The sequence below is a fragment of the Salvelinus alpinus genome, chromosome 8 (assembly GCF_045679555.1).
Source record: "Salvelinus alpinus chromosome 8, SLU_Salpinus.1, whole genome shotgun sequence".
Lineage (NCBI taxonomy): Eukaryota > Metazoa > Chordata > Actinopteri > Salmoniformes > Salmonidae > Salvelinus > Salvelinus alpinus.
The window spans coordinates 27,164,736-27,190,909 of record NC_092093.1 but is presented as its reverse complement, the minus strand read 5'-3'; the positions used below and the strand labels follow the sequence as shown (position 1 = coordinate 27,190,909).

At 41.7% G+C, this 26,174-nt stretch overlaps 1 protein-coding gene across 1 annotated transcript; it reads left to right on the top strand.

The window, feature by feature from the left end:
• Positions 1 to 290: 290 nt before the first annotated feature.
• Positions 291 to 14,197, top strand: gata4 (GATA binding protein 4). Its single transcript, XM_071413197.1, has 5 exons — positions 291 to 1,115; positions 9,779 to 9,945; positions 12,312 to 12,519; positions 12,619 to 12,752; positions 12,853 to 14,197. The coding sequence occupies exons 1-5, from the start codon at positions 590 to 592 to the stop codon at positions 12,976 to 12,978; spliced, it is 1,161 nt and encodes a 386-aa protein (XP_071269298.1). The 5' UTR covers positions 291 to 589; the 3' UTR covers positions 12,979 to 14,197.
• Positions 14,198 to 26,174: the final 11,977 nt, after the last annotated feature.

Here is a 26,174-nt window from a genome sequence, read left to right as displayed (position 1 = left end):
TATATTATTTCTCAGTTGCTTCACAAAAAATTATAGGCCTACGTATGTTACATTGTAGGCCTACTTGTATTTTATTGTTTTGGATTACATATTTAATCTCATCTGAGAAATATGCCGTTGATCTTCTGGTATTTACAAAGACAATCTCTTTAATCGTATGATCTTCTTCAGGAAACAATTCAAACTAAAGCTGGGGTAGAGTTGGCTTCAGTAGTCACGGTGAAGGGTGGGTCGAGAGAGAGAGAAAGGTAACGTTAGAGAGAGAGAGCGCGAGAGAGAGATGATAACATGAGAGCAGGAATATTGCCCATTACTGTGCCTCGGCTTCCCACTCCTCTCCTCTCTGGAGAGATGGTTATTCTTGTATTGTAGCCTACACTAGGCTATAGTCCATTCGGCGAAGAAGAAAATAAACTATTTGAAATGGTAGCCTATGTTTGACTACATGACAAGAGTCCGTTTAAAGAAGAAGTTGGAGAGAAGTTCTGTTGGATTACCAGCAATCATTCACACGTTAGCGAGGAGCCTGTGGACACAGCTGCTATCATAACCAACTATCAACGCTGATGGTCACCCCAGAGGAGCAGATATGTACCAGGGCATAACCATGACAACCAACCACGGACCCTCGACGTACGAGCCCAGTTTCCTCCACAATGCCTCCCCCACAACCTCACCGGTGTACGTGCCCACGACCCGGGTCACCCCCATGATCCCCACGCTGCCTTACCTCCAGACACACGGGTCCTCGCAGCAGAGCAACCCTGTGTCAGGCCACTCGGCCTGGGCGCAGCCGGGTTCCGAGTCGGTTCCCTCCTACAACACCAGCAATGCGCACCACCATTCGGTTTCCCCGCGGTTCTCCTTCTCCACCAGCCCACCTCTCTCATCCGGGGTCGCCGTAGCTCGGGAGACGAACACGTTTACTAGTCCGCTCAACATCTCCACCAACGGGAGGGATCATTACGGGACGCGAAGCCTCGGCGGGTCATACCACAGTCCGTACCCGGCCTATATGAACCCAAACATGGGCGGGACGTGGGCCACGTCTCCATTCGACAGCTCCGTCCTGCATAGCCTGCAGTCCGGGGGCCAGACACGGCACCCCAACCTAGGTAAGACAGGTGAAAACATGGTCAGAAATATCCACCATTAACATTTTCATGTCAGGTTTTCCATTATCAACAAATGTTTTGCTAAAAAAATTGCTTTCAAATTCAGATTAAGACATTGCCAAGAGTAGGCCTATATTTCAGTTGTTTCATTACTAGAATTAAAGCTATTGGTAAACGTCATACTTGATTCAGTAGGTTATTAGGCCTATCCAAAGGTCAACACTGAACAGCCGTTCGTTAAACTGCGCGTAACAATATAGGCTATATATCTCCACATGTGTATCCAACTTTGAACATGTATATATTTCCAAGTCTTCCGGACATAATGTTATTCATTTAACATGGTTTCCATCAAATGAAAGCCATACAAATAATACAACCCTATATCACCGAAACACTTGTATAGGTCTCATTACAGCCTGAGTCATGATAACTTTAATCAATGGTTTGAAATAAACAGAGTCAATGCATTGCTTGAACACGTTGGGAGAGTTATATCGTATGAGTAGCATATCCTACGAAATTTCTATCATTTGTTATCGTTTGTCATTTTTGATATTAAAGAATACTAATAGGCCAATGGGGTAGATAGAGATAGGCCTAGTGCTTGACAATATTGCACATTGGGGCATGCATTGGACAAAAATCTAACTGCATAGCCAGCCCAAGACATTGCATTTTATGGATTTTTTGTTGAAGAAAATATGTTTTATTCCTGTTAATTGTAGGATATAGGCAATAGTATGAGACTTTACCATTAATAAATGATAAAGTGTTTTATATATATTTCCACACTATGAGATTTAAATAATACTGTGAAATTCCCTGTTATTATAAGAGCTGTTTGAAAAGAGCCTGACATTTCAGACTGTTTTGGTGGAAGTTTGGCCTTCCGTGGTGATATCACCATGTGGTAAATTAGTTAATAGACCAATAAGAAAGAGATTTCCTAACATCTCTGCCAATAACAGCACATTTTCTGTTTTCCCCTCCCCACTCAGACCACTCCCACCCAGACAGTCCTCGCAAAATTCTTGCTTGAGAAATTGTTCTTCGCTAAGAAGCTTATTTTTTAAACCATTTTAATTGAAAACAATCACAGTAAGGTACTTCATTGTTACCCAGAAATTATTTGATATTGAGATAAAAACGGCTGCATTGGACCTTTAAAAAATCCACATTTGTAGAACTACAAACATTCAGGGAATTAAAATCTTATTTTGACAATCCCTGCGTTTCTCACAATAATTGTTATTTATTTACTCCCTTCTGTCCGATAGCTTATTTATCATTCACAGACGCATTCGTTCTATTAGGAATTTCTGCATCCTATGTCGATGGCAGATTAAAATAGCCTACATAAATCAAATGTAACATTTTAAAAGAAGCAAAGGGAAATGTTATTACATTATAAATCAAAGCAGGCTAATTCCACCCAGTTATTATCAACATAAATTACAGATTGCAAATTTAGAAGTCATTCACTTCGGATAATAAGTGAATACATTCCAAAACTATGATCCCTATCTAGCCTACCACTTTGTTAAAATTAAATGTATATGAATTTGACTATTTAAAAAAAAAAGTAGCCTAGGATACATTTATTTTATTTCAGTCATCTGCCACAAACGACTCAAAATGAAAACCTAATACACTTTTAATTCTACCTAAACTGATATCGCAATTCAACCGATAAGAATTTCAATAGCAGACCACAAGATGAATGGATGTCTGCTACATTTTTCATGGTACATCAATCAGAAATATCAAATAGTTTTAGTTTGGTCTCATGTTCATGATCTAAAAACGCATGCTACGCACGATGACACAACTGCATATAGGCCTACAAAGCTTAACGTCTCATGTTATTGGGAATACAATAATGGTTTAATTATGTATCACTCTTGTGGTGCAGATTATTCTATTTAAGAATGGATATAACCCTATCATCACAAATGAAAACTGAAGCAAGAGGCGAAGCTCACGGAAAAAACATGGGACAGAACGCCTCCTGTTCATCACAGAGAGAATCAAAAAGGGTCAAATAACAAATATGAAACACGATTCAACTTATAGATAAAATATCAGAAGAAAAAAATTCCACCATTACCATTTCTAATTTAGAGTGCAAGTTGAGGCCAGTTTATTTACAACCATTTGCAACCATTGACTGCCCAAAACTAACATTTAGTTATAAGATATTCATAAGCCTATTTTAATCGGGATATTGTGATCCTAGAGAAAATGAAGGTTGATTCTCCCTCCTGACTAGTTCAGTATGATTGCTGCAGGTGGTTGGGGGACTTTAGTTCACACTGAATGATAAGACTGAATTCCACACATTGCAACTGGAATGGAAATCGCTCTGGTTACAATGTGTGTCAGAAACTAGGCAATATTTACATGTCAAATAAAGTCCAGGTAAAAACCACTGCTTACTGGTCTGGTGGTGGGAGTACACAGCGTAGACCTACATTCATTACTGATCTAAACTCTTCCAAAAGGGCTCTTTGTCTGTCCCAATAGAATAAACCTTTTTGCTTCCATATTGAATCCTTTCAGGATCCATGTAGAACCCTCTCTGGAAAGGGTTCTACATGGAACCAAAAAGTTTTTTTTAAGGGGTTCTCCTATGGGGACAGTCAAATAACCCATTTTTTCCTAAGAGTGTACTGAATGTTAGATCTATAGAATATTACTATACACTGAACAAAAATATAAACGCAACATGTAAAGTGTTGGTCCCATGTTTCACGAGCTGAAATAAAAAATCCCAGAAATGTTCCATACGCACCAAAATATTATTTCTCTAAAACTGAGTGCACAAATTGGTTTACATCCCTGTTTGTTAGCATTTCTCTTTTGCCAAGATAATCCATCCACCTGACAGGTGTGGCATATCAAGAAGATGATTAAACAGCATGATCATTACACAGGTGCACCTTGTGCTGGGAACAATAAAAGGCCACTTAAAATGTGCCGTTTTGTCACACAACACAATGCCACAGATGTCTCAAGTTTTGAGGGAGCGTGCAATTGGCATGCTGACTGCAGGAATGTCCACCAGAGCTGTTGCCAGAGAATTGCATGTTCATTTCTCTACCATAAGCTGCCTCCAACATTGTTTTAGAACATTTGGCAGTACGTCCAACTGGCCTCACAACCGCAGACCACGTGTAACCACGCTAGCCCGGGACCTCCACATCCGGCTTCTTCACCTTCGGGATCGTCTGAGGGAGGGCTATGCCCTCCAAGGCCCACCCATGGCTGCACCCCTGCACAGTCATGTGAAATCCATAGATTAGGGTCTAATGAATTTATTTAAATTGACTGATTACCTTATATGAACTGTAACTTTAACTTAGTAAAATCGTTTAAATTGTTGCATTTTGCATATACAGTGGGGAGAACAAGTATTTGATACACTGCCGATTTTGCAGGTTTTCCTACTTACAAAGCATGTAGAGGTCTGTAATTTTTATCATAGGTACACTTCAACTGTGAGAGACGGAATCTAAAACAAAAATCCAGAAAATCACATTGTATGATTTTTAAGTAATTCATTTGCATTTTATTGCATGACATAAGTATTTGATCACCTACCAACCAGTAAGAATTCCGGCTCTCACAGACCTGTTAGTTTTTCTTTAAGAAGCCCTCCTGTTCTCCACTCATTACCTGTATTAACTGCACCTGTTTGAACTCGTTACCTGTATAAAAGACACCTGTCCACACACTCAATCAAACAGACTCCAACCTCTCCACATTGGCCAAGACCAGAGAGCTGTGTAAGGACATCAGGGATAAAATTGTAGACCTGCACAAGGCTGGGATGGGCTACAGGACAATAGGCAAGCAGCTTGGTGAGAAGGCAACAACTGTTGGTGCAATTATTAGAAAATAGAAGAAAATAGAAGAAGTTCAAGATGATGGTCAATCACCCTCGGTCTGGGGCTCCATGCAAGATCTCACCTCGTGGGGCATCAATGATCATGAGGAAGGTGAGGGATCAGCCCAGAACTACACGGCAGGACCTGGTCAATGACCTGAAGAGAGCTGGGACCACAGTCTCAAAGAAAACCATTAGTAACACACTACGCCGTCATGGATTAAAATCCTGCAGCGCACACAAGGTCCCCCTGCTCAAGCAGGCGCATGTCCAGGCCCGTCTGAAGTTTGCCAATGACCATCTGGATGATCCAGAGGAGGAATGGGAGAAGGTCATGTGGTCTGATGATTCAAAAATAGAGCTTTTTGGTCTAAACTCCACTCGCCGTGTTTGGAGGAAGAAGAAGGATGAGTACAACCCCAAGAACACCATCCCAACCGTGAAGCATGGAGGTGGAAACATCATTCTTTGGGGATGCTTTTCTGCAAAGGGGACAGGACGACTGCACCGTATTGAGGGGAGGATGGATGGGGCCATGTATTGCGAGATCTTAGCCAACAACCTCCTTCCCTCAGTAAGAGCATTGATGATGGGTCGTGGCTGGGTCTTCCAGCATGACAACGACCCGAAACACACAGCCAGGGCAACTAAGGAGTGGCTCCGTAAGAAGTATCTCAAGGTCCTGGAGTGGCCTAGCCAGTCTCCAGACCTGAACCCAATAGAAAATCTTTGGAGGGAGCTGAAAGTCCGTATTGCCCAGCGACAGCCCCGAAACCTGAAGGATCTGGAGAAGGTCTGTATGGAGGAGTGGGCCAAAATCCCTGCTGCAGTGTGTGCAAACCTGGTCAAGAACTACAGGAAACGTATGATCTCTGTAATTGCAAACAAAGGATTCTGTACCAAATATTAAGTTCTGCTTTTCTGATGTATCAAATACTTATGTCATGCAATAAAATGCTAATTAATTACTTAAAAATCATACAATGTGATTTTCGGGATTTTTGTTTTAGATTCTGTCTCTCACAGTTGAAGTGTACCTATGATAAAAATTACAGACCTCTACATGCTTTGTAAGTAGGAAAATCTGCAAAATCGGCAGTGTATCAAATACTTGTTCTCCCCACTGTATATGTTTGTTCAGTATATTTGGAAAATGTCTTCCATCTCAAAAGGGCTTTAGCCGGTAGTCTACGGCTAATGCTGATGCCGTCTACAGTTGGTGCACATGAATTGGCTGATTCTGGATCTGCTTCTGAATAGGAACCTCTGGGACATGGATCTGCCTCAGTATGTAGTTTTGGTGAACTCCGGACACAGTAATCAACAGTTAATCACAATAGGATGGTAGTTTGACCACAAGCACTGGTTTGGATTGTGTCATCATCACCTTTGTCTGATTACATGTTGCTTAGTCTGTGATGGGTTTCTTGCTTTGGACCTTATGTGATCTAGTAAGACCATCTCTTTTTCTATGGAGCTGTCCACATGTGCACTGATCTATGGCTGAGATAATGTCTTTGTTCCAATCCACATTTTTACAATCACTCCCATTGGCAATCTTTCCTACACAGCCAACCACGGATAGAAGTAGAAACCAAACCTGGATTTAGATTTCAACACAGGAACAATAACATTGCAAGGTACCATGATTATATCAAAACACACTGCTATCCTATGAGCTCTCCAGTGTAGATACTTCCGTTTTTCAGATAACACATCGATTTAATGCAACCCTCTCACCTCTCTGGGAGCTGTTGTACTTCAATCCAAACCCATTACTTTAGACTGAGTTTTTCAGGGCTCTACTGTGGAAGAGAGAGTGAAAGTCGCTATTGTTCCAGAGGTGGACTGAGTGAGAGGGAGGGAGAGAGGAAAACTCCCCAAGACTCAATTTTCCTGTGATAAAGTACATGAAAAAAATCCCAATATCAGATTAGATCAGCTATATTAAATCCTTACACATTACACTCTGGAATATATTATATATGAAAAACATCCCAATATCAGATTAGATCAGCTATATTAAATCCTTACACATTACATTCTGGAATATATTATACATAAAAAACATCCCAATATCAGATTAGATCAACTATTTTAAATCCTTACACATTACATTCTGGAATATATTATACATGAAAAACATCCCAATATCAGATTAGAGCAACTATTTTAAATCCTTACACGTTACATTGTGGAATATATTATACATCTATGTGTAAGGATTTAATATAGCTGATTTAATCTGATATTTGGATGTTTTTCATGTACTTTATCACAGAAAAGATGCTTATTAGTGTAACTTGCAGTATTTGAGTGAAAGGCCTATCATTGCGGCCTGTGCTTGATTTTATTCTGTGTTTTGAATGTAATCACATCAGCAATTTACAATGATAAAATCACATAAATTCTAAACATAATAGTAAGCCCTTCAGTTATACTCTTGAGGGATATACAGGATACACATTTCTTGTCTATAGTGGTAAAAAACAATTTGGTGCCAATATGACCCATCAGGGGAAGCAGAGTAGCACATGGGGTCGTACTATGTGTTGCAAATTGAGATCCGCACACAACGCTCATTGACATCAATGCATGATTTACCCAAAAGCTTGAGGTACATCTGTGGATCTGAAGTTAAGATTCTGCCCCAGGGAGACGGTTTTCACTACCATTGAATTCCATTCCGATTCCATTCCAATTGAAAGGTGTTTTTCTCATAGACTTAAGACTGATAAACTCTTCAGAAAATTGAAAGAACCAACAGCAATATGTAAATGCTACATTCTGTTATTATGAAGACTTCATGGGACAGGGTTATATTGTGTTCAGATGGGACATTGAAATAGACACTTTAAAAAATATTTGACTCTTGACCTTATAACACGGACTGCTGGTGCTGACATTTCTCAACAATAGACCCACAGAGATAACGATACTTTGTGACATTTTGGGAGATTTATACACATGGATGTGCATATATGATCTTCATTTGATCACTCTTTTTTTGAAAATCTTCCAGAACCTCAGAAGTTTCGTGATTTACATAAATTAACTGAAAACCCACACTAACACATGGCTATATTATATTAACAGTATTGCACTTTTCAGTGGTGTAAAGTACTTAAGTAGAAATACTTTAAAGTACTACTTAAGTAGTTTTTGTGTGTACTATACTTTACTATTTATATTTTTGACAACTTTTACTTTTACTTCACTACATTCCTAAAGAAAATAGAATACTTTTTACTCCATACATTTTCCCTGACACCCAAAAGTACTTATTACATTTTGAATGCTTAGCAGGACAGGAAAATGGTCCAATCTACTGATTAATCAAGAGAACATCTCTGGTCATCCCTACTGCCTCTAATCTGGAGGACTCACTAAACACAAATGCTTCGTTTGTAAATTATGTCTGCGCGTTGTAGTGTGCCCCTGGCCTCCATAAATAAAAAAAAGTACGAAAATTGTGCCATCTGGTTGCTTAATATAAGCAATTTGAAATTATTTATACATGTACTTTTACTTTTTATACTTAGGTATATTTAAAACCAAGTACTTTTAGACTTTTACTCAAGTAGTATTTTACTGGGTGACTTTCACTTTTACTTGAGTCATTTTCTATACTTTTACTCAAGTATGACAATTGGGTACTTTTTCCACCACTGACACTTTTCATGTAGCTTACTTTTGGGCAGCTAACAGCCTAACCACCAATCAAGCAGCATTATGGACTAAACTTTCAAATCCTGTTGATGCAGGATTATTTTGCTGTGACAATATAGGTCAAATTTAGATCCTACATCTGTCCTTAGCAGTTCTTTTGTCTATTGTCTTGTGTTTCTGCCATGTGTCGGCTAGCTTCTACCCGGCCCAAGGTTGCCCTTCCCTGCACTGCTGTAGCTCTGCTTTGTTGTCAACCTTGAAAGAAGTCTGCCTCTACCTCCAGATATCAGCCTACACACATTCCTTAGAAACAACCCACTGAATCAGATAATACATCTATAGTTTTAAACACTGTTTAATTTCAATTGACCCATACATTCATGTTTTTCCAAATGCCAAATGTTGTGTGATTATATGAAGTATATACACAATATAGTTAGATACTGCATCTGACAGAGTGGTTAAGTGCTGACTGGAGATACCCTGTATGTGTGAGAGAGGAGGGGAGAGAGAGAGAGGGAAGATTGTATTTATTAAACGTCATAGTATCTCTATAGAGATTGTCCATTTGTATAAGATGAAGCTCTATTCCATCTCTATTTCCAGCCTAGCCCTTTATCAAGGGAGGAGCTGTCAGATAAGGAAGAATTCCAGACCTCTATGGAGTAGTGTGTTAGTATCATAGAGAATGATAGAGGCCTCTAGTGGCCAAAAGGCTGTTTTAGCATGTTGAGCACCATTAAGGGCTTCCACCATGCTTCCGCCATTTTAAAGTAGTCAAAGTAGTCAACTGGATGAGGATTCTATGGGTTTTAGCCTTAATGGCGCTGTTCATGCTGTCACAGATGCTATAAGGGCACAGATATAACGATTAGTCTTCTATCTAGCTCTATGGTTAGTATGACCAGGAGGGAGAGAGCACCGTCTTCTGGTCAGGAGTTGTCACTACACTAGCATCCTCTGAGTTGATTTTCAAGACTGGATAAACTGTTTGATGTTATTCTGTGATTTTCGGTTGTTATGTAATGTTTAGGTAAGCAGTGTTTGCATTTATTTTCCAAAACCTCTCTCTCTCTCAACTCACTCGTCTCCTTCCCTCCAACAGAGCTGTATGATGACTTCGCTGAGGGGCGTGAGTGTGTGAACTGTGGGGCGATGTCCACCCCACTGTGGAGACGGGATGGTACGGGCCACTATCTGTGTAACGCCTGTGGACTTTACCACAAGGTGAACGGTATAAACAGACCCCTCATCAAACCCCAAAGACGGCTGGTAGGTGACAAGACAAGAGTTCATCTTCAACATAGAGTACACACAAAAAGCATGACAGTAGCATTGTCTCGCTTTCTGTATTTCTCTCTTTCCTTCTCTCCCATTCTTTCTACTCCACTTTCTCTCTCCCACCCACTCTTCTTTCTCATTCTGTATGTGTGTAAATACAGACTTTTTGTAAATTGGTGCTATTCTCTGTTTATTATCTATGCATACTTACTTTAACTCTACCTACAGCTGAAGTCGGAAGTTTACATACACCTTAGCCAAATACATTTAAACTCAGTTTTTCACAATTCCTGACATTTAACCCTAGTAAAAATTCCCTTTCTTAGGTCAGTTAGGATTACCACTTTATATTAAGAATGTGAAATGTCAGAATAATAGTACAGAGAACTATTTATTTCAGCTTTTATTTCTTTCATCACATTCCCAGTGGGTCAGAAGTTTACATACACTCAATTAGTATTTGGTAGCATTGCCTTAAATTGTTTAACTTGGGTCAAATGTTTCAGGTAGCCTTCCACAAGCTTCCCACAATATGTTGGGTGAACTTTGGCCCATTCCTCCTGACAGAGCTGGTGTAACTGAGTCAGGTTTATAGGCCTCCTTGCTCGCACACGCTTTTTCAGTTCGGCCCACAAATTTTCTATAGGATGGTCAGGGCTTTGTGATGGCCACTCCAATACCTTGACTTTGTTGTCCTTAAGCCATTTTGCCACAACTTTGGAAGTATGCTTGGGGTCATTGTCCATTTGGAAGACCCATTTGCGACCAAGCTTTAACTTCCTGACTGATGTCCTGAGATGTTGCTTCAATATATCCACATCATTTTCCACCCTCATGATGCCATCTATTTTGTGAAGTGCACCAGTCCCTCCTGCAGCAAAGCACCCCCACAACATGATGCTGCCACCCCCGTGCTTCATGGTTGGAATGGTGTTCTTCGGCTTGCAAGCCTCCCCCTTTTTCCTCCAAACATAACAATGGTCAATATGGCCAAACAGTTCTATTTTTGTTTCATCAGACCAGAGGACATTTCTCCAAAAAGTACAATCTTTGTCCCCATGTGCAGTTGCAAACCGTAGTCTGGCTTTTTATGGAGGTTTTGGAGCAGGGGCTTCTTCCTTGCTGAGCGGCCTTTCAGATTATGTCGATATCGGACTCGTTTTACTGTGGATATAGATACTTTGTACCTGTTTCCTCCAGCATCTTCACAAGGTCCTTTGCTGTTGTTCTGGGATTGATTAGCATATTTCGCACCAAAATACGTTCATCTCTAGGAGACAGAACGCGTCTCCTTCCTGAGCGGTATGACGGCTACGTGGTCCCATGGTGTTTATACTTGCGTACTATTGTTTGTACAGATGGACGTGGTACCTTCAGGTGTTTGGAAATTGCTCCCAAGGAGAAACCAGACTTGTGGAGGTCTACATAGTTTTTCAGAGGTCTTGGCTGATTTCTTTTGATTTTCCCATGATGTCAAGCAAAGAGGCAGTGAGTTTGAAGGTAGGCCTTGAAATACATCCACAGGTACACCTCCAATTGACTCAAGTGATGTCAATTAGCCTATCATAAGCTTCTAAAGCCATGACATAATGTTCTGGAATTTTCCAAGCTGTTTAAAGGCTCCGTCAACTTAGTGTATGTAAACTTCTGACGCACTGGAATTGTGATACAGAGAGTTATAAGTTAAATAATCTGTCTGTAAACAATTGTTGGAAAAATGACTTGTGTCATGCACAAAGTAGATGTCCTAACTGACTTGCCAAAACTATAGTTTGTTAACAAGAAATTTGTGGAGTGGTTGAAAAACGAGTTTTAATGACTCCAACCTAACCTACAAACTTCCGACTTTAACTCTACATGTACATGTTACCTCAATTACCTTGACTCTGTACTGATACCCCCTGTATATAGCCTCGCTATTGTTATTTTACTGCTGCTCTTTAATTATTTGTTACTTTATTTACTTATCTATTTTTTACTTAACACGTATTTTCTTAAAACTGCATTGTTGGTTAAGGGCTTGTAAGTAAGCATTTCACTGTAAGGTCTACTACACCTGTTGTATTCTGTACATGTGACAAATAACATTTGATTTGATTTGATTTTATGTGGTGGATTTCATTTGATTCACCCTCTCTCTGTCTCTCTCTCTATGTCTGTCTCTTTCTCTCTCCCTCTCTCTCTCTCTCTCTTTCTTTCTCTCTCTCTCGGTCTCTCTGTTTCTCTCTCTCTTTCTCTCTGTTTCTCTCTCTGTCTCTCTCTATCTCTATATCTCGCTCTCTCGCTGTTTCTCTCTCTCTCTTTCTTTCTCTCTCCCTTTCTTTCTCTCTCTCTCTCTCTCTCTCTGTGTGTTTCAGTCTGCGTCTCGAAGAGTGGGTCTGTTGTGCACTAACTGCCACACCACCACCACCACACTGTGGAGACGCAACGCAGAGGGAGAGCCTGTCTGCAACGCCTGTGGTCTCTACATGAAACTACATGGGGTTCCTCGTCCCCTAGCCATGAAGAAGGAGGGGATTCAGACCCGCAAACGCAAACCCAAGAACCTCAACAAGTCCAAACCTGGTCCGTTTGTGTGTGTGTGTGAATATGTGTGTGTGTGTTTGTGTGAGTGAGTGAGTGTCTGTGTGTGTGTGTAAAGTAAGCCTGGTCTCTGTGTTGTAGGGACTCCAGGCATGGATGGCCACACCCCCAGCAGCACTCCCAGTGCCCCTTGTAACTCAGAGGAGCCTCGCCAGATAAAGACAGAACCAGAGGCACTCAGCCTGTACTCACACCACCACAACACACACACACAGGTTAGTCAATGAACTCTCTCTCTCACACACACACACACACACACACACACAAACACACACACACAAAGCTCTTAGCCCACCTGTCTTCCTGTCCCTCCAGGTTTCGGGCCTCCCAGCATATATAAATGCCCAGGGTGGGGCCCTGCCCCTCAAGCTGTCCCCTGGGGGGCACGGTGGGTCCTCGGGCTCCAAGAACGAGCCCTGGAACAGCCTGATCCTGGCCTAAGACAGAGAGGACCACCACTGACTTCTCACACCGAGCTACACACAGCACAGCTACTGTACCTGCCTTTCTGAGCTCCGGTACTAAGTTAGGTCTGGAGCACAGACACACAGAACCAGCCGGCATAGAAAGATGGGAATTAAACACATAAGGAGAACTGTTCAGGTGCAGAAACACATATCTATAGAACCAATGACAAAAAGAAGAGAGAAAAAGTGAAGCACACATAGCAGGCCTTGATCGCACTCCCTCAATTACCCTGTGCTCACGGGAACCTCCAATGTGCGAGGGATAATATAGGACAAGACAAAAACAATCCTCTGTTTATTCAAAGTGATTTGATTTCCTTTTACCCACTTGCCGGACGTCACTGTTGAATGAACTCCATGGACTTCATCACTCTGTATAGTGTGATTGCCTACTGCAAAAACAATGCTGTCAATTATTTTCACCTTTTCCTAATGTATTATTACTAGCTACTATGACATTTGCATCCTAGTCATCTTTACTGTGACTTTTTGCTTTGATCTTGTGTATGACAAAACTATTATTTGATTTAAAAATATACCGTCATCTCTTACTGATTAACTACCTAGCCTGGCTACTAAGCTGCGTGTGATGAATGGGACATGGATTTAGTGGCACATACCGCCCTCTGTAGATTATAGTGAAATTGTGCACCCATGAAAGGGGTATGTTCCTACAAGCAAGAACTTTAAAAGATTATCCTTCCCAAAATAATTGTAGTAATCTCTGATATTTCCATGTCTGTTTATTTCAGTGTAAATGGGTAGGTTCTACACCCTGGTATTTATTCTACTGAAAACAAAACCAATATTTCATTCAAGAGACAAGCATTTGGAAGCAAATACTGTTAACAAAACATATACTTTAACTATAAAATGTTATGCCTTAATTTGCTTGTAAATTGCAGGGGTTAAACACGCATTTGGTATGGTAAATAGAGGAGCATTGTCACATGTAATTGACCATGAAAATATGAACATACATTTCTATGTAAAGACTTCACTCCAGTATAATTGTATAATACACCATTGTGATATACTGTAAGTTACCCTTGAGAAGCCCTACTACACAGTGAGAGATGGCACCTGTATCTCCATGAGCTCGAGGTGCACTAACTAACACTGTACTTGATGCCCTTCCTTAGTGTGCACCTGTAGCTGTACTGAGGAATGTAATAAAGACAAGCATTTTCACACATCATTGTTATTATACATATTGCATTCAAAAGGAAAATCACTCTTTCTCAACAAAATGATAAGAGGACAAATAGGCAGACAGATAGAATTTGTTGTGCATTGTGTTTCAACAAGTCAAGGGCCAATATCCCTGCTGAAGCAAAGAGCAATTCAAGGGGCATCGGCGAAAACTTCTCAAGCCTGATCTGGAAACTTTATCTGACCAATCTGTATGTAGTCTTTAGTAAGAGCGGTGACATCCTTGATGAAAAGCTGGACAACCCCCCTGTTGAAGTTTTCAATGAATCTCTCCCTGAGAAGATCAGCATATCTGTCCTGTACCATGTCTCTCCAGCACTGCTCAAATGACAGTCTAAGTCTAGTACAATCCGTGTCACATATTGCTGGGTCGAAACTGTAATCAAGGGCAAATGCCTTCCCTTTCTCTAGGTACTCCTCCAAACACTCTTTTTCGTCTACAAGAGAGGGGTGCACAGCCTCAAGCATAGTGGTTATTTCCTGTGTCAAGACTTCACTCTCGTCTTGCAAACCCGATGTTGAAATTACACAGACCTTTTCGAAATAGGTTTTTCTGCCCTTTTGTGGAGTAGTGTTATCTAGATGGAATTTAAAATCCCTGTTTTCCTGGCTCAGCCATCTTTTGATAGTCAAGAACAGAACTTCACATAATGGGACTAGATTCTTCCCAGGACTTTCTTTAATCCTATTCAGGTAGTTTTCATAATCATGACTTCCAAATAATAGCTCAAACTGGGCATAACTGACATCTTTGAATACATTCTCTTTGGTTCCCTTGAAGCCCCAACACTTTCTGTAGCCAATAGAAGTCCTAACCCCATGGTGGGTGTACCATTCAAAAGCCTTCCCCATTAGATTTAGCATACATGGTTCAATGGTTCTTGCCAAACAGGGGCTGTTCAAGGTGAATAGATACACAGTCCAGTCTTCAGAAACATCCTCAGATTGAAGGAGTTCTTGAGTTTGTTTGATGATAATATCTTCGCTGTGTTGTCCATTGTTATAATTGGGGTAGTAGGGTCCATACATGATGACCTCCTCTGGTTTCTCTAGAACCGCCCATGAATGCTGCTTATCCTCTGGTCCATATTCCTCTGTGATGTCATTATAAAATCCCAAAAACTTTTTGTTGATGGAATCTTCGAGAAAAACGTCATTGACATCATCTCCAGACTTGATATGCTCTAAAACCCTGTTGACAGAGTTCTGTGGGTCGGCCCAGGGATGTAGCCTGTCTAAAGATGATCTGCCATTGGATATCAAGTCCTCGGTCTCTCCATTTAAATAAACGTCAGCCCCTCCCAACTCCTCTCCAGCACTATCCAACTGAGACCATTTACGCTTCATTCTTTAAAAAGGGAAATAAAAAATTAGTCCAAAAAGCATTAAAGCAAGTCTTCTCCTGCTTGAGATGTGTATAACATTGATACGAGGAGCATGTAATGTGATTACTGTATCATTATGTTTACATACAAAAGCCACATACAAAAACAAGCTACATACAAAAAAAGCTACACACAAAAAAAAGCTACATATAGTACTGGAAAACATGGCAACTCCCAACTTTGAAGCGTTTGTATAAAGATTAGTACAATTCTTTAGTATAAACCCCAGTGAATAGGGTTGTGTGAGGCTGCTGTATACGGCCATAAGTATATCAAATGTACAGTCAAGTCAAAATAATTTCAAAGTAAATACCTATTCATCTGAATGGAATGTCAGAGGATACATCAGTTACATATACAGTTGAAGTCGGATGTTTACATACACCTTAGCCAAATACATTTAACTCAGTTTTACACAATTCCTGACATTTAATCCCAGTAAGAATTTCCTGTCTTAGGTCAGTTAGGATCACCACTTTATATTAAGAATGTGAAATGTCAGAATAATAGTAGAGAGAATGATTTATTTCAGCTTTTATTTCTTTCATCACATTCCCAGTGGGTCAGAAGTTTACATACACTCAATTAGTATTTGGTAGCATTGCCTTAAATTGTTTAACTTTGGTAAAACGTTTCAGGTAGCCTTCCACAAGCTTCCCATAATAAGTTGGGTGAATTTTGGCCCATTCCTCCTGACAGAGCTGGTGTAACTGAGTCAGGTTTGAAGGCCTCCTTGCTCGCACACGCTTTTTCAGTTCACCCATACATTTTCTATAGGATGGAGGTCAGGGCTTTGTGATGGCCACTCCAATACCTTGACTTTGTTGTCCTTAAGCCATTTTGCCACAACTTTGGAAGTATGCTTGGGGTCAATGTCCTTTTGGAAGACCCATTTGCGACCAAGCTTTAACTTCCTGACTGATGTCATGAGATGTTGCTTCAATATATCCACATAATTTTCCACCCTCATGATGCCATCTATTTTGTGAAGTGCACCAGTCCCTCCTGCAGCAAAGCACCCCCACAACATGATGCTGCCACCCCCGTGCTTCATGGTTGGAATGGTGTTCTTCGGCTTGCAAGCCTCCCCCTTTTTCCTCCAAACATAACAATGGTCAATATGGCCAAACAGTTCTATTTTTGTTTCATCAGACCAGAGGACATTTCTCCAAAAAGTACAATCTTTGTCCCCATGTGCAGTTGCAAACAGTAGTCTGGCTTTTTTATGGAGGTTTTGGAGCAGTGGCTTCTTCCTTGCTGAGCGGCCTTTCAGATTTTGTCGATATAGGACTCGTTTTACTGTGGATATAGATACTTTTGTACCAGTTTCCTCCAGCATCTTCACAAGGTCCTTTGCTGTTGTTCTGGGATTGATTTGCACATTTCGCACCAAAGTATGTTCATCTCTAGGAGACAGAACGCGTCTCCTTCCTGAGCAGTATGACGGCTGCGTGGTCCCATGATGTTTATACTTGCGTACTATTGTTTGTACAGATGAACGTGGTACCTTCAGGTGTTTGGAAATTGCTCCCAAGGATGAACCAGACTTGTGGAGGTCCACAATTTTTTTCCAGAGGTCTTGGCTGATTTCTTTTGATTTTCCCATGATGTCAAGCAAAGAGGCAGTGAGTTTGAAGGTAGGCCTTGAAATAAATCCACAGGTACACCTCCAATTGACTCAAATGATGTCAATTAGCCTATCAGAAGCTTCTAAAGCCATGCCATCATTTTCTGGAATTTTCCAAGCTGTTTAAAGGCACAGTCAACTTAGTGTATGTAAACTTCTGACCCACTGGAATTGTGATACAGTGAATTATAAGTTAAATAATCTGTCTGTAAACAATTGTTGGAAAAATGACTTGTGTCATGCACAAAGTAGATGTCCTAACTGACTTGCCAAAACTATAGTTTGTTAACAAGAAATTTGTGGAGTGGTTGAAAAACGAGTTTTAAACGAGTTTTAATGACTCCAACTTAAGTGTATGTAAACTTCTGACTTCAACTGTATCTCATGATAAGAACATGATTACTTAAAATAATGATATTATTATAAACGATTGTTACAAGAATAGTAAGCATTTCTTTACTTACTGGGAAAAATCCGTTGTATTATTGACTTCTTGACTTCTTGCCTCAGGCAACTCAGAAAACACTGAAACCAATTTCAGTTTACTTCTGCTTCAGTTAGCTGATCAAATATATTTGACTACAGTCCAGTATTTTAAGTATCAGTCATCCAACACATGAGTCAGAGTAGACTTGTGTATTAGACAAAGGCAGAGCCATGGATCGCAAAGAAGATCCTCCTTTGCTTGTCAAGGCTCCTTTATGAAAATTAACCATATAATGTATTGCATGAGTCTTTATGCTCCTCCTTGTGTTGGCCTTAAATGCAAAGCAGTGAGGAATTCCTTTTGCCAGCCAATCATTGTGTGTAGCCAATGCATAAACAGTAGTTCAGCAACAGTAAAATGATCTCACGGATGGCTACTAGGCCCATATCCAGTCTGGCAAGTTCGTCCAAGGTTGTAAATAACTTCTTGACATGTACATGTAGCTTTTTGACACACAGTATGGGTTCATGCCTATAGGCCTCTTCTATTTTATGGGATGCATCATACTCTTTCACTCTTGACTATTACTCAAATGATATCCTATTGTTATAGCCCTGGTTATGTTCATGTCAATACCTGTAAGGGAGTGTGGGAATTAAAGGAACAAATCTTTAGGAGGAGGAGTAATTATTGCTCATAATATCTCTATTACCCTTTTCTACACTGCCGTTTGGGCTTGACACAAAATGTCTTTGTTGAATCCGTGCTCCAGGTGTGGTGCTTGCCTCAGGTTTCATTCTAATTTAAACATGAAGTAGTTCCTCTGGGGATCCCTGCAGATGTTAGGCCTACAATAGCTGTTTATAACTGGATTTATTTCATGTTTATTTCTGTTCCTATTCTCTAAATGGAAAGTACAGACAGAGGTCCTCCTCCAACGGATTGTATAGATAGCCTCCTCAAAAACAGCACGAGTAGTCTCAGAGTCATGCTGAATAAAATGTTGGACAGGCTTAGCACGGCACTGTCTTACTTACAGTTTTTCTCAATTGCTAAAACACTAAAACCAATTGGCTGAACAAAGTTCTCAGTTGCCTGGACTCATTTAGCTAATTATGCAGTCTGTTTTCAATACCTTAAACCATTTCACATGGTAAAACACAATTTGCAGATCTCACTTAGACTTTTCAGCAAAACTCTAAACACATTCTCATTCTCAAAACACATTCTGCACTCTAATGGACATGTCATCCATACTGGTAAACACAAGTGGCAACAATCAAATACAAATAGAGAACACATGTCATTGATTGAACACAACCACTCAAAATTAATTTAACCTGTTTCAAATGATGCGACACAACCGATATAAGCCAGTTCAGAGAGCAAACAGGTTGTTGAAGGTGGGAAGGAGAAAGTCTGAGAATAGAAGTGTAGCTCAGGACAGAGAGGTAGCTCACGACAGAGAGGCAGCTCACGACAGAGAGGCAGCTCAGACTGCGCTGGGCAGGCAGGCAGCTCAGACTGCGCTGGGCAGGCAGGCAGCTCAGACGGCGCTGGGCAGGCAGGCAGCTCAGACGGCGCTGGGCAGGTAGGCAGCTCATAGGGCGCTGAGCAGGCAAGCCGTGCAGGCGGCGTTGGGCAGACGGCCGACTCTGACCTGCTGAGGCGCACAGTAGGCCTGGTGCGTGGTGCCGGAACTGGTGGTACCGGACTGGAGACACGCACCTCAAGGCTAGTGCGGGGAGCAGGAACAGGGCACACTGGACTCTCGAGGCGCACTATCGGCCTGGTGCGTGGTACCGGAACTGGTGGTACCGGGCTGAAGGCACGCACCTCAAGGCGAGTGCGGGGTGCTGGAACTGGAGGCCTGGTACGTGGCGCCGGCACCGGAGAGCTGGTGCATGGGGGTGCAACAGGAGAGCTGGTGCGCTGAGCTGGCACAGGACGTGCAGGGCTAGGAAGGCGCACAGGAGGCCTGGTGCGTGAGGCTGGCACAGTCTTCACCAGACGGCTAGCCCGCACCTCAGGACGAGTATGGAGAGCTGACTCAGGTGACATCAAATCCCCGACATGTTCCGTCGGGCGGATGTCGTGCCTCATGCACCAAACCAGCAAATCCCTCATTTCTCTCTCCTCCAATTTCCCCATTAGATCCTTCACAGTCTCTACTTCGCTCACCTCCAATACCGCCCTCACTGGCTCTGATTCCATCCTTGGCTCCTTACGGTAAGCAGGGGAAGTTGGCTCAAGTCTCCTACTTGACCCAGCTACACACCCCTTTAGCCCCCCCCCCCCCCCCCAAGACATTTTTGGGGGAGCCTCTCGGGCTTCCAGCCGCTCTGCCTTGCTAGCACCTCATAATGCCGCCTCTCCGCTTTTGCTGCCTCCAGCTCCGCTTTGGGGCGGCGACATTCCTCTGGCTCTGCCCAGGGTCCTTTTCCGTCCAGCTCATCCTCCCATGTCCACTCCTGAACTCTCTGCTGCTGCCGCTGCTGCCCGTTGCTACGCTGCTTGGTCCGAGATTGGTGGGTGGTTCTGTAACGGCAGCCTTCCCTCTCTTCACTAGAAGAGGGGGTGAAACAGGGATCAGACCAACACGCAGCGTAGCCAGTGCTCAACATGTTTAATACGACAAATAAACAGTGAACACGATACAAAACAAAATAACAAATGTGGCAAACCGATACAGTCCTTTCTGGTGCAGACAAAACACAAAGACAGGAAACAACCACCCACAATCCCCAACACAAAACAAGCCACCTATATATGATTCTCAATCAGGGACAACGATTGACAGCTGCCTCTGATTGAGAACCATATTAGGCTGGACACAGAAACAGACAAACTAGACACACAACATAGAATTCCCACCCAGCTCACGTCCTGACCAACACTAAACAAGCAAAACACATAAGAACTCTGGTCAGGACGTTACAAGAAGAAACAATGTGAGAGGACGAGGACGAGTGCGTATGCGAGGTGGGCGACGAGGAGGAAGAGGAGGAGGAGGGCAAGAAAGAGGAAGAGGAGGACGAAGAGGAAGACAAAGAGTGGAAATATCTGATGAAATTCGAGCAACAGTTATAGACCATGTTCTTGTCCATGGACTGACAATGAGGGAAGCAGGACTTAGAGTGCAACCCAATTTGAGCCGATTTTCTGTGTCCACCATAGTAAGGACATTCAGAGAAGAGAACAGGTACAGTATACTACTGTATTTTTGTAATTGCAAATTTACTGTACTACACTATATGCAGCTGTTTCAATAGACATTTGTAAAGTCAATCACTGTATGTATTGTACTGCATGAATATGTTTTGTAACTGCACAACTACTTTTTGTAGAATTGCAAGGCTGCCACATGCAGGTGGAAGGACAGCTATATTCACTCGGGAGCAAGAGGCCGTTATAGTTGGCATGGTCCTTCAAGATAATGCAATACGACTCAGAGAAATCCAGGAACGAGTGATACAAGACAACACACACTTCCAGGGAATCGACAGTGTGAGCATTTCCACAATTGACCGTGTCCTCCATCGTAACAGGATGCGAATGAAACAAGTATACAGAGTACCTTTTGAGCGCAACTCACCAAGGGTGAAAGAACTGCAAGCTCAGTATGTGCAAGTAAGTGTACATTCAGAAATATTTACTGTAATCCAGATTGTCTACAGTACTAACACATACTATGTGAATGACATTACTCTTCAGTACATACAATGTATGTGAATCAGAAGCCTAATTGTACTCTACAGTATAGCACTGTCTCTGTACGACTTACAAAATCCTACATACAGTGTATTGTATTTCTACACAGACAATATTTGACTTGGAATCCTTGGACAGACCCCATGAGTTCATCGTTGTCGATGAAGCAGGCTTCAATCTAACAAAGAGGAGAAGGAGAGGCCGAAACATGATTGGACAGCGGGCCATTGTTGAAGTCCCTGGTCAACGAGGTGGCAATGTCACAATCTGTGCTGCTATCAGCAACCATGGTGTTCTACATCACCATGTTACACTCGGGCCATATAACACCCAGCACCTTCTAAGATTTATTGACAATCTAAGAGATATTTTATTTGAGCAGCAGGTTCAAGAGCAGCAGGGTCAAGAGCTAAATGAGAATCCCATTCCCACCTATGTGATAGTGTGGGACAATGTCAGTTTCCACCGAGCTGCTCAGGTAAGGGAATGGTTTAACATCAATGGGCAGTTTATGAACTTGTACCTCCCTCCATACTCGCCTTTCCTGAATCCGATTGATGAGTTTTTCTCCTCTTGGAGATGGAAAGTGTATGATAGACAACCCTACACCAGAGCAAATCTGCTGCAAGCCATGGATTTAGCCTGTGGTGATATAGGTGAGGAATCATGTCAGGGCTGGATACGGCACACAAGAGGCTTCTTCCCCCGTTGCCTCAGGAGGGACAATATTGCTTGTGATGTCGACGAAGTGCTCTGGCCTGACCCAGCCCAAAGACAAGAAGAAGCACATTGATCACATGTTTACTCCTTTGATTTTTGGCCCTTTTAGTATTGTATACTGTAGTACAGTGCATTGTAGGCTGTATAATGTACAAATTGTATGGCCCTGAACATTGTGCTTTCAATTTATTAACAGTACTGACTGCTCAATAGATTTTGACTGGTTGCAGGTTCATATCAACAAAGAACAAGAATTACAGTATCACAGAGACAAAGGAGAAGTTTGTGAGATGCAGGGTACAGTACTGTAAAAATAGGGGTACAAGGAGGAGGAAGAACAAAAAACAAAATTGCAAAGAGCAAAGCAGAGTAGTAATTTCTGATCCATTTTGAGCTACTATGATAAAACATGTTTTCGTTCATCAAAAGACAATGACGGAAAAATATTAATATTTTTTTAGATAAAAAATGTACTTCTCCCTGAGAATTGTATGTTTTGAACAATGTGTTTTCTATTTTTCGGTGTATTGTTTACTGACTGCTTGAGAGTGTATATCATTTTGATCACTTTGTTTATGATTTGAGAGCAGTGTTTGATTTTGAACACAGGTAAAACTGTTTTGAGGCGAATGTTTCATTTTGCGAGAGGAGTCAGAGGTTATGTAAATAGTGCTTGAAGATGAGGTTTTGTGTTTAATGTTTTCAGGAAATGGAGCAAGGTTTCAGAAATTGTATTTTAGCAATTGAGAAAAACTGTAAATAATATTTAATGATCAGAACTGCCTGGGGGGACTGGGCTTAGGTGGGTACTTACCCACATTTCCACAGTGAAACAGAGAGAGAAAGAAACAGAGAGAGAGAAAAACAGAGAGAGAGAGAGAGAAAGAGATAGAGAGACAGAGAGAGAGCGGGAGAGAGAAAGAGAGAGAGAGAAACAGAGAGAGAAAGAGAGAGAGAGAAACAGAGAGAGAAAGAGAGAGAGAGAAACAGAGAGAGAAAGAGAGAGAGAGAAAGAGAGACAGAGAGAGAGAGTTAGAGAGAGGGGAAGAAATGTAGAGAGAGAGAGAGAGAGAGAGAGACAGACAGAGAGAGATATTTCTATTTTTTTTATTTATTTTATAATTACTTTTATTATCACTATTTCATATTACTATTATGTATTATTTTAATACAACGTATATCGTATACAGTGATGTTTTGGCAATATTGACAAAACGTTTTGAATTTGAGAGAGAGAGAGCAAGAGAGAAGAAGAAGAAGAAGAAGAAGAGAGAAGAGAAAGAGGGGGGGGTGAGAGAGAGAGTGAGCCAAGGAGGGCCTACAGCAGCACCTAGACCTGGGCCCTGACAGCAAATCTCAGTAAGACAAAAATAATGGTGTTACAAAAAAGGTATAGTTACCAAGACCACAAATACAAATTCCATCTAAACACCGTTGCCCTAGAGCAAAAGAAACTATACATACCTCAGCCTTAACATCAGTTCCACAGCTAACATCCACAGCAAATTGAGACTGCATGTGTCACTGGATGTATACTGGAGGCGAAGTCAGGTGCAGGAGAGCAGAGTGAAGTGAACAGGCGCACACTTTATTCTGGTAAAATATCAAAAGCACAAACAACGTGCCCAAAACACGGAACATAGGCAAATGTCTGGCGCGTAACAAAAACACCAATAGACAAAATACACGTAACACAAACAGTCTTACACAAAGACATGATGGGGAACAGAGGAATAAATACATGTGATTGATTGGGGAATGAAAACCAGGTGTGCAGGGAACAAGACAAAACAAATGGATTCATGAAAAATGGAGCGGCGATGGCTAGAAAGCCGGTGACGTCGACCGCCGAACGCCGCCCGAACAAGGAGAGGAGCCGACTTTGGCGGAAGTCGTGACAACATGCAGAATTCTGCAAAAATATCCTCAATGTACAACGTAAACACCAAATAATGCATGCAGAGCAGAACTAGGCTGGTACAGCTAATTATCCAAATCCAGAAAAGAGACGTTAAATTCTACAACCACCTAAAAGGAAGCGATTCCCAAACTTTTCATAACAAAGCCATCAACTACATAGAGAGGAACCTGGAGAAGAGTCACCTAAGCAAGCTGGTCCCGGGGCTCTGTTTACAAACACAAACAGCCTCCACAACAAAAAACAGTAAACGAGAATGCTATTTGGCCCTAAACAGAGAGTACACAGGGGCAGAATACCTTACCACTGTGACTGACCCAAAATTAAGGAAAGCTTTGACTATGTACAGACTCAGTGAGCTCAGCCTTGCTATTGAGAAAGGCTCTAAAGAGAAGACAGGCTATGTGGACACTGCCCACAAAATGAGGTGGAAACTGAGCTGCACTTCTTAAGCTCCTGCCAAATGTATGACGATATTAGAGACACATATTTCCCTCAGATTACACAGACCCACAAATAATTTGAAAACAAATCCAATTTTGATAAACTCCCATATCTATTGGGTTAAATACCACAGTGTGCAATCACAGCTGGAAGACTTGTGACCTGTTGTCACAAGAAAAGGGCAACAAGTGAAGAACAAACACCATTGTAAATACTACCCATATTGAGGTTTATTTGTTTTCCCTTTTGTACTTGAACTATTTGCGCATCATTACAACACTGTATATTATCAAGTTTCAGGAAAAGTTCCAGATGCAGTCAAAGAAACAAAAGTTTCTTACAATAACAGGGGGCAGGCAAAAACGACAGGTCAAGTGCAGGCAGAAGTCAGTAATCCAGATCAGAGTCCGTAAGGTACAGAACAGGCAGGCAGTCTCGGGGTCAGGGCAGGCAGAGGTCAATAATCCAGGGTGGGGTGACAAGGTACAGAACGGCGGGCAGGCTCGGGGTCAGGGCAGGCAGAGGTCAATAATCCAGGGTGGGGTGACAAGGTACAGAACGGCGGGCAGACTCAGGGTCAAGGCAGGCAGAATGGTCAAAATGGGAAAGATGGGCGACACCTGGAGGGGGGTGGAGACAAGCACAAAGACAGGTGAAACAGATCAGGTTGTGACATATATATAGACATAATTCGACATGTGAAATGTCTTTATTCTTTTGATACTTGTGTGTTTGTAATATTTACTGTTCACTTTGTATTGTTTATTTCACGTTTGTTGATCCATTTCACTATCCTTGGCTATGTAAACATATCTTTCACATGCCAGTAAAGCCCCTTGAATTGAACCGAGAGAGGGAGAGAAGAAGAAGAAGAAGAAGAGAGAAGAGAAAGAGGGGGAGGAGAGAGAGACAGGGAGGGGGATTCAAGGCCTTCAGGTGAAAGGTATATTTCAGGTTGATCCACTAAATTGTAGTGAATCTGCTGGTGTAGCTCACTGATCTGTAGGCTATTTAGAAAAGCAGAGCTTAGCCATTCCCCTGCCCCAGTTACAGGTTCGATAGGCTTTACTGTACAAGTGTAAATCTGAAAACTTTTTTGTGTTTTCTGTTTTCTTCTAATGTAAAAATGTGCAACACATATACAGTAGCTTTATTACACACACACACACAAACACACACACACACACACACACACACACACACACACACACACACACACACACACACACACACACACACACACACACACACACACACACACACACACACACACACACACACACACACACACACACACACAAATGCACAACCTCACAAGCATACACACAGGTCATGCCAGTCTACTCTATGAAAACTATTCCATCATATGTACAAAAAGGGAATGTTGATAAATTAATTATAATAAATAAATTAGCCTAAAATGTAGAACATGGGCTACTGTTGACTTGGCCTCAGAATAACATTATATTTTTTTGGTAATTAAAACTGGTGATGTACAGTGTGACATAACAACAGTATCTGTCACACTCCGTCCGGATGGTCTCTCGCGTTAAGCAACGTATCATCCAATCAGATGCCTCAGTTTGGAGAAACACGGCCGGGGCGGGACGTCACACCAGCCGCTCTAGTCATCCACTGGTCGATGGGCACTGAGCCCATGATTTTCTGACCAATCACAGGCGTCATTCGATCTGACGACTTTTTTTCGGTAGAAGGGGGCCGGCTG

Coding starts and splice junctions, on each gene's coding strand:
- gata4 (XM_071413197.1), top strand. CDS start 590: ATGTACCAGGGCATAACCATGACAACCAACCACGGACCCTCGACGTAC. Junction 1,116..9,778: donor GACACGGCACCCCAACCTAG/GTAAGACAGGTG, acceptor TCCCTCCAACAG/AGCTGTATGATGACTTCGCT. Junction 12,753..12,852: donor ACCACAACACACACACACAG/GTTAGTCAATGA, acceptor CTGTCCCTCCAG/GTTTCGGGCCTCCCAGCATA.